Source organism: Myotis brandtii, unplaced genomic scaffold (genome assembly GCF_000412655.1).
Source record: "Myotis brandtii unplaced genomic scaffold, ASM41265v1 scaffold513, whole genome shotgun sequence".
NCBI lineage: Eukaryota > Metazoa > Chordata > Mammalia > Chiroptera > Vespertilionidae > Myotis > Myotis brandtii.
Genome location: NW_005369552.1, coordinates 3,611,899 through 3,621,425, shown reverse-complemented (window position 1 = coordinate 3,621,425; position 9,527 = coordinate 3,611,899). Strand labels below are relative to the sequence as shown.

Here is a 9,527-nt window from a genome sequence, read left to right as displayed (position 1 = left end):
CGCCCGCGCCCTCTGGCGGCCGGCAGCGGGAGCGCCGGCCTGGCCCTTCCTGAGCAGAGGTGGCCGTTCAGTACCCTCCTTCCAGGCATCTGAGGTGGGCTCCCGCCTCCCTCCCTCTCCCTTACCTAAGCCCCATCCTCTACCCTCATTCCGTCAGCTCTTTTTCCTGGATCTCCAGAAATACATCAATAGTTCGCCATCTGACTCCCCCCACCAAAGTGATGCGGGGGAGTCACTTTTCCTCCCTATTATTGTACCACCTGCTATTTCAAAACAGTAATTCAACTCTTAGCTATTGTTGGCACCAGTGTTCTACTTTGATGAAGTTGTTTTTAATCAGCTCAACTAATTTACTTAATATCCTTTTCTAAAAATATATATTTTTATTGATTTCAGAGAGGAAGGGAGAGAGAGAGAGAGAGCGACATCAACAATAAGAATCATTGATCTGCCGCCTTCAGAGAGAGAGAGAGAGAGAGAGAGCGCGACATCAACAATAAAAATCATTGGTCTACCGCCTAATGCACGCCCCCTACTGGGGATCGAGCCTGACCAGAATAGAACTGTGACCTCCTGGTTCATAGGTCCACTCTCAACCACTGAGTCACGCTGCCTGGACTTAATATCCATTTTTAATGGATTTGGCCAGTAGCTTAGGCCTGAAATCTGGCTTTTAATAGAAGTTTGTGTAAATGTAATTTCCTATAAATGTAATTTTAAGCATTCACCATAATGCAGAAGGAAGGACGAAATTCAAAACGTCTGATAAAAATTAATTAATTGTGTAATACACAGAAGTCAGTTGACAGCGGAAACGGCGGGACTGGCCAGGGGCTCCCTCCCGCTAGGAAGAATGGCAGTCCTGGCAGTGATGGTGCCCCTTAGGTTGTGTGGTGGACTGAAGAGGACAGCAATTACAAAGGAAGGACTGCAAACCCCTCTCATGGTTCTGCACCGCTGTGCCTCCTCCAAGTCTTGACTCATTTATGTCTTAGCAAGTTGATAGGACCAAGTGCTCATCGCCTACCTGAGTTTAGAACCACGACTTCCTGAAGGTCCTATCCATGTTTCCCTTCACACTTGGTTATATGTTTTGGATGCCTACTATGTACTTGGGACTATGCTAAGTAGTCTGTAAATGCCAGTATCTTCCAGGTGGACTTGTAACACTCACCCAGTTGCTAAACATCAAAGGAAGAGCAGTACTAGGCCCTAGAATACATGTGAGATGTGGGGAGGTAGAGAAGAGGTGCTGAATAAATGTTTGTTGTCATGAGCCCTATAAACTTGAATGCTGGTAGGAATATGACCTCAAGTACATTAGGACACCCTTGTCATTTGTCCATGCAAAAGCTGCTGCGAGTTTTTTAAAAAGAGGAAGTCTGGAGACAATTGGTTTTCTCTTTCTGATTTATATTGACTTCTTAACACTAGGAGCTAAATGTTGTGCATATTACCCATTTTGTGTGAGTGCAAATAGTGCCATTTTGTTCCATTCAGCCAAGGTTTGTGGCTACACATCAATACCATTTTTAAGGGAGGGAAAAGAAATATAAGAATCCTTCCTTTCATTTTCTTATTGAGTCCTTTCAAATTTATGGTTGATCCCCTTTTTCCTTCTTTTAAAATTTACCTTCCTGGTTAAGAGTTCTAGAAGGTGTACAATTTCTGAAGCTGTTCAGCTTTCTTCCAAGAAAATATGTCTCACATTAGATATTAAACATGAAAGTAAGGTGGGTCTAAATAGACATAGAAGCCTAATAATTAAATAGCTTGCTTGCCAAGTATGTGTTCAAATACAAATTCCACTTTTGGTAACAAGCAACTCTGGGCTGCTTAATGTTTTCATCAAAATTTGTCATGTCAGAGTGTCACTGTGTGCTGTGCAGGAGTGGGGCTCTAAACACAAGGGAGAGCACAGTCTATGTAAGTAATAAACTCGCCTGCGTTCTTCCTTTCCACACAGACATGGATAAATGGCACATCACAGAGCACCATAACTCACATTTTAAAAAAGATTACCTTTCACTTACTGCAGTCCTATGATAAATGGACTTGCTGGGAGTTCTCTTTCCCCATTACAAGTCGAGAGTTCCCTGGAACAAAACGTGCTCATGAGGACATTACAGATGCATGGAAAGGCCTTGATTGCCTTGGTGCTGCTGTTACTACCAGGAATACCAACTACAAGGGGACAACTTCCATTAGCAAAAAAAAAAAGACAAATAACTACCTTATGTACCCTAAGATTATGTTATGAAGAAAGAGCAGGCCATAGCTCTGTTGTCCTGGAGTTCACCCACCCTCATGCTGGCCCTGGAAAGAATGCTCTTGCCCTGCACAGGCATGAAGCAAGGAGTCACATGATTAAGACACTGGTCATTTTCAAAAGAATTTTCTAAATACTAAAGGAGAACATGAAGACATATGCATAAAACCATAGATAGTGAAATAATCCCATAAACAAGTTCTAAACAGATGGTTGTGATCTTATAGTTACTACTAGAGACCCAGTGCACAAAATTCATGCACTGGGGGTTTGTCCCTCAGCCCAGCCTGCACCCTCTTCAATCTGAGACTCCTCAGGGGAAGTCTAACTGCCAGTTTAGGCCCAGTCCCTGCAGGACCAAAGTCTGGACTCCATTCACTCATTCAACCCATAGTGAACGCTCTCTTGCTAGCATGCCCATTGCCAGGCTCTCGGGAAAATACCAGGAAGCATGAAACGTGCAGTCTCATTAGGGAGGCAACAAAAAAAGTAATTTTACTGCCAAGTGATGAATGCTACAGTACAGATAGATGGAAACTACAGAGGAAATACGAGGTCTGTCAGGGCCCTGGGAACTGGTCAGAAAAGGGAAAGTAACTATTATATGGTCTTAAAGGAGAAATAGGAGGGTCCTGGGTTCAGAAAGAAAGGAAAGACTTCCCAGGCAGAGGCATGGCCTGCAGGATGCAAGTCAACCCAAAGGAGTGGGGGAAGGAAGGGAGTGGGATAAGGTGGCACAGGTATCTTACCGGGCCCTTTCTAGCCTGATGCCTCTCCCAGTAACTTGGAAGAGGCCTCCTGGGCACCCTCAGTGGCCCTCACATGGCTTCAAGGGGCCCTTCTCTCTCTCTCTCTCTCTCTCTCTCTCACACACACACACACACACACACACACACACACACAGGAGTGGCCTTATGAATTATTAGTGGCCTTAGTGATTATTTTCCAAACTTAAAATCAGGCCAATGGTCTGACAAGAGATTCTAATGTCTGAATTAGGGTCTCAAAGGCATAAAATAATTTTGATCATCAGATCTATTTAACCAGTTGCTAACCATGCCCCACACTGCCAGAATCAGTGCACTCCTGGTAATGGGAAAGCAACTAGTCACTGTCCCTGATGCTATAACCTTTAGGGAAACAAGAGAACCTTTGCCCCCTGTGGTAGAAGAACGAGAGGAAGAAAGACCCAGCAAAAACCTTCATCAGAGTAGATCCAGTGGCTCAGCCTCCTTGGCAGCAGGAGCTTAGGAAGAAGGCTCTGATGCATAAAAAAGGAGGTCTGTCCACTGCCCTAGAGGGGCGTATGTCACTGTGCTCCCAAGCCGTTCACAAATTATAGGCAAAACCCATTCTGTCAAGGCAGACTTTCAACCAAGATTTTGCCAGAAGAGGCTTAACCATGGGATTCTTACTGACAGCCCCTGAACCAAGATCCAGGAAATAAATACAACAGAGGTTGCCATCTTGACAGGCCCCCAGGATAAGCCCAGAAATGCAAAGCTATTGCCATTCAATTTTCTGTTCTTTGGAAGACACAGAGTGGTATAAAGGCTTCTGTACAATAAATAAATAAATAAAATGAGCTATCTCCTAGAAACTTCTGATCAGAAATAGAGTAGCCCCTTGGCTATTTTGTTCTCCTTTCTAGAATCACATGTCCTCCTGTTCTCAGTAAAGATTCCTGTGGAATCCCTCCTAACCAGCATACTCACAGGAGCATTGGACTTTTATTAAGAACAGATGGCATGGGCTGTGAATGTTCCGCAGCCCACATGAAAGTGTTGGTGTTTTTGGTGTTGTTGCCGATAGGTAGTTGTTCATTTTACAACAGCTGCTTTCATATGTAGGATTCTGGTTCACAAGCTCAACAAAATGAGTCAACTTTTTTCATTTATCCATCAAGAAACAAGTCAGAGTGACTTCAGGAGTGGGGCCCTCATGTGACCTACTGAGGATGGGAAGAGAAATGCGTTTTCCTGGATTGATCAGACTCTAGTACAGTGATGATGAACTTTTTGAGCTCGGCGTGTCAGCATTTTGAAAAACCCTAACTTAATTCTGGTGCCATGTCACATATAGAAATTTTTTTATATTTGCAACCATAGTAAAACAAAGACTTATATTTTTGATATTTATTTTATATATTTAAATGCCATTTAACAAAGAAAAATCAACCAAAAAAATGAGTTCACGTGTCACCTCTGACACGCGTGTTATAGGTTCGCCATCACTGCTCTAGTAGATATACCTAAAGAGCCATGAGTGCATGTAGAACACAGCAAGTGCCCTCAGAAGCACCTGAAGGAAATTTGACAAGCACAGCACACCCTCTTGGGGACAGGAGAAGGCCTCACACACATGAGGCAGTTGAACTGAGGGTTAAAGAACAGATCGGCAGTCATCAGTTGGAGAAGGGGAGAAGGGCATGCAGCGGAGGGAGCAGGGCGAGCAGGGACATGGAAGTCAGGGGAGCTGTGAGTTTAGAGGCTGATGAGTTTGGTTTGGCATGGTCTGGCCGCTTCAGGGAGGACTTTGAATGCCATGCTAAGAAGATTGACCTTCTGCTGAGTGCAGCAGTGGAGAGATGGGAAAGATGTGTCAACATTCTCCACTGCGAGACTGAGTCTGCAACCTTATCAGAGAGCCAGCGAGAATGAATACCCCATTCATGGGTGTTGGTATTGATTAAATGAAAAAGTTATGCTGTGAGAAAATTAATTCAGTGGTAATGTTCTGGATATATTGGAGAGGGGAAGGAAAAGAAGGAAGAATTTTCAAAACAAAACCATGAGAAAAGGAGAAAGAAAGGGAAACTTGCTGTACACATGCGATAGCTGGGCACTCTGCCTGTTACTATCAAATATACCATTTCACTTAACCCTCACAAAGAGAGAGACAGAGAGAGACTGTTCTGGTTCCCGATGAGTAAACTGAGTCTCAGGTAGGTCAAATACCAATAGCCAGAGCTGCCATTAACAGCAGTGTTTCCACAAAATCAGGCTCTTTGAGGTGGTAGTAGCAACAGGAGTACAGGGAAGGAATGTCTCTGAAGGCTCCTCAGAGGCCAGATCAATAGTGCTTGTGAGGGAGCCAGCACGTAGACCGCAGCGCAGAGGATGGCCGCAGAGAGCCAGATGGAGCAGTTAACTGAAATGGAGATCTGCCAGAGGAAGGAGTTTGTGGAGAAAAATGGAGTATTATTATCATTACTACTGTTACAAATGATGTACCCTCACAATATCAGCAGTTGAAAAGCAACAGCTAAATTTAATAAACACTTGTTATACGCCAGGCACTCTACTACATGCTGTGCGTGCATTATTTCTTGTTAGATAATACTTCGTTTAATTCTCAAAACTGCTTTACTCTTGCTTTAGAGATTAAGGAACATGCCTGAGGACAGCACTTCTCACAGTGGGGTCCACCATCCTCTTACAGGTCCCCAAGACTCTTTCGGGTGCCCAGGTTGGCAAGGTCAAACCTTTTATGACAATACTGAAGCACTTGCTTTTGTCTTCTGTGTTGGTGCAAGAGCATCAGTGGGTGCGAGTGCCCACTGCCTTAGCACTAATCAAGGTGGTGGCAGCAAAAAAGGCCAAGTCCACTTAGGAAGATCCTTGATGAAGCATGCACATTATTAAATGTATTAAATTGCACCCTTGAACACACATCTTTTTTAAATTGTGTGAGGCAAAATGAGGTGTAACATAAAAGTCCTTACGCTGTATATCAAGCTATGCATATCAAGAAAAAACACTGGTGTGAGTGCTTGAGTTGCAACCTGAACTAGCTGAGTCATTTGTGTGTGTTTTTCCACAGTTAATAGAAACACTGGCAGACAAACTATGTTTATTCAGCATTAAGAACTGGGCTAATATGTTTTCAAAGATAACAAAGCAAATGTATCACCTCAAAGATGTTATGTGTTGCTAACAAGAGCTTTTCAATCCTTAAAGACTTTTCAATTAAATCAATGGTGGTGTTTACAAATGTGATTTTTTAAATCTTGTATAACAAAATGAGCCCACATTTGGAAGACCCACATATTTTTGTGACCTCTGTGTGATGTTACAAAAAAAGTTCCATTCAAAGTAAAAGAAAGTGTTTAAAAAGTTCCATTCAAAGTAAAAGAAAGACCAATGGATTTTGAGGTAACATGGTACAAAAGTTCACTGTGTAACTTCAGATTCTACATTATAACTAAGAAACTTCTAATTGGCTCTCTCTCTTCAAGAAGGCAGAGCAACCTCCCCAGCAGACACAGAGATGCAGATCTTTGTGAAGACCCTGACTGGCAAGACCATCACCCTCAAGGTTGAGCCCAGTGACACCATTGAGAATGTCAAAGCTAAAGTCCAAGACAGGGATTTTGTGGGCAAACAGCTGGAGGATGGCTGCACTCTCTCAAACTACAATATTCAGAAAGAGTCCACCCTTCACTTGGTGCTTCCTCCGCAGGGTGGCATCATTGACCTCTCCCTCTGCCAACTTGCCCAGGAGTACAACTGCAACAAGACAATCTGCCTCAAGTTTTGCGGCCACCTGCACCCCTGCACAATCTATTGCCACAAGAAGTGCGGCCACACCAACAACTTGAGGAGAAGGGTAAATAAGGCCCCTCTACCACCTCCTCAGGCCCACAGGGCGGCCTTCTTCCTGAACCCCGTGGCCCTGGGGCCTCAATAAAGTCTTCTTTTCCTTGACTGGAGAAGTGAAAAAAAAACAACCAACAACAACAAAAAAAAAACCACTCCCGATTGTCTTGAGTTTTGGTGGGTTGTCAATGAATGTCCACAATTATATGAAAAGATTATTAAAATATTCCTCCACATTCCAATTGTGTGCCTGTGTGCAGCTGGATTTTCTTCATTTACTTCACCCAAAACAAGATCCCAACAGATAAATGAAGAAGCAAATGTGATAATCGACCTATCTTCTATAAACCAGATAAAAAATGTACTAAAATGTAAAATAATGATACTCTTCTTACTATTTTTTTCTTTTGAAAACTAAACTTATTTTTCATAAAAATATAGTACAGGGGTGTTTAAAGGTAGGTTTATAGTTGTTTGTATGGAAAACAATACAATAATCCTAATATATAAAAGCCCAGGGTCGTAATGACCGATCATGACCGAAGGCTGACCAACCTGGAAGTCCTTCAGTCAGTGCTGGGTTGCTGTGGCGACCCAACACTGACTGCCCAGGGAAATGAGACTCCGAGGGAGAGGCAGGGTCTTATCTGCAGCCTCAGTGGCAGCTGTTGATCAATACTTGCCTCTCTTTCTCTCCCTCTTTCTTTCCAGGCTTCTTCAGCAGCTGGGCCTTTCTTTCTCTCCCAGCCTCCATGGGGGCTGCTGTTCAGCCCTGCCTCTCTGATCAGGCCCGGAGATAGGCCCAGAGATGCTGACTGGCATAGTGACTGACCAATCAGAACCCAATGTGGGTGCTGTGGGGAGCCAAGGATGGCTGTGTGCTTATCAGCGGAGATGTGTGCTTGTCAGCGGAGATTTAACAGCTGTGTACTTAGGGTGAGGGTAGGTTATCTTTTAACTCCAGGCTAAACCACAAGGCTTAATTGGTTCCCAGAGCTGGCTTGGGGGGACCAGAAACCTATTGTGCTGTAAGCTGAAGATGTATATGTAAATTCTAATGGCTCCCAACAGGAACCGCCCCTCCATGCATGAATTTTGTGCACTGAGCTTCTAGTTAATAATATAAGAGTAAACTCTCGTGTACTTACAACTGTAAACCTACTTTTGCTCATTGCTGTATATTAATGTGACAGGTTAATTATTATTTTTAATGAGTTAATAAATGAATATATTCAAACTAGAGGCCTGGTGCATGGGTTCATGCACATTGAAAGGAAATTAATTAGAAGGTGGCTGGCGGGGCGGGACTGGTTGAGACAGGCCAGACCTGCCCTGGAGCCAACCTCTCGCAGTCCCTCCCTGGCCAGCTGCACCTGAGGCAGTGCTGGGGCCCCAAGGGCATCTGTGGAGTGAGCAGGGTCCCTCCAGCAGGTGGGGTCCCTCGGCCTGGCCTGTGGGGATCGGGCCAAAACCAGCAGTCAGACATTCCCCGAGGGATCCTGGAGTGTGAGAGAGCACTCTGCAAAGTTGCTGTTGCTTGGCAGTTCCTGCGTTGAGCGTCTGCCCCCTGTTGGTCATTGTGCGTTATAGATACCGGCTGGTTAGCCAGTCACTTAGCGTTTTATATATATAGACTAGAGGCCCGGTGCATGAAATTCGTGCATGGGTATGGTCCGTAGGCCTGGCCTGCAATCAGGGCCATCTTCTGCAGCTGCCTGCAGCCAGTCCCACCCCCCACTGCCACCCACCCCTGGTTCCCCGTTCACCATCGGGTGCCTGATGGCCAGGGGAAGAGACCAAGAGGTGGTCAGTGCACCTTATAGTGACTGGTCCAGCAGTCATCCTGTCATTAGGGTCAATTTGCATATTACCCTTTTATTATATAAGATAGAGGCACGGGTGGGAGCTGGTTGGCCTTCCCTGAAGGGGGCCCTGGATCAGGGTTGGGGGGTCCCCACTGGGGGGTGGAGCCGGCTGGGACAAGGGGCCATAGGGTTTGGAGGCTGGCCATGCCCCTGATTGGGGTGGGGGTCTCTGCTGGGGGGTGAGGCCGGGCTGGGCAAGAGGTCACCAGTGATTTTCAGGCCGGCCACACCCCTGATCGTGGTTGGGTCCCCACTTGGGGGTGGGGTCAGCCTGGGGGAGGGGCTGCAGGTGGTCTGCAGACTAGCCATGCCCCCGATCAGGGTGGAAGTCCCCGCTGGGAGGTGGGGTCAACCTGGGCATGGGACCACCTCAGGCAGTTTGCAGGCTGGCCACACCCCGGCTTTGTCAGGAAGGACATCTGGAATGACGTCCGGAAGATGTCCAGTCTAACTAGCATATTACCCTTTTATTAGTATAGACTAGAGGCTCAGTGCATGACATTCGTGCACTGGGGAGTGTGGGGGGTCCCTCAGCCCGACCTGCACCCTCTCCAATCTGGGAGCCCTCAGGGGAGCCCTCTCCAATCCGGGAGTTTCTGTCTGTCTTTGCAATCATATGAGTGAATTGTCTGAGACCCCAACTCAGTTTGGTTTGTTGCTCACAGAATAATAGAGGCATTTTTTTTTCTTTGCTTCATTGGTGAAGATTTCCTGGAAATTTTAGGATATCTTTCCTTTAATTTTTCCTAGACACTGATTTTACTTATGTCTCTCACCTTTGCTTTCCCTCCATCC

General features: G+C 45.4%; 1 protein-coding gene and 1 long non-coding RNA gene across 2 annotated transcripts in view; one reads left to right on the top strand and one right to left on the bottom strand.

Moving 5' to 3' along the window:
- Nucleotides 1-4,338, bottom strand: part of LOC106727990 — a 16,956-nt gene extending 12,618 nt beyond the window's left edge. Inside the window, exon 1 of the long non-coding RNA XR_001364219.1 lies at nt 4,285-4,338. This is a non-coding gene — a long non-coding RNA (uncharacterized LOC106727990). The remainder of the gene's footprint in view (nt 1-4,284) is intronic.
- A 2,194-nt stretch (nt 4,339-6,532) lies between these two features.
- Nucleotides 6,533-6,985, top strand: LOC102239951 (ubiquitin-60S ribosomal protein L40). Its single transcript, XM_014548569.1, has one exon. It carries the CDS (start codon nt 6,539-6,541, stop codon nt 6,956-6,958), a length of 420 nt encoding a protein of 139 aa, XP_014404055.1. The 5' UTR covers nt 6,533-6,538; the 3' UTR covers nt 6,959-6,985.
- Nucleotides 6,986-9,527: the final 2,542 nt, after the last annotated feature.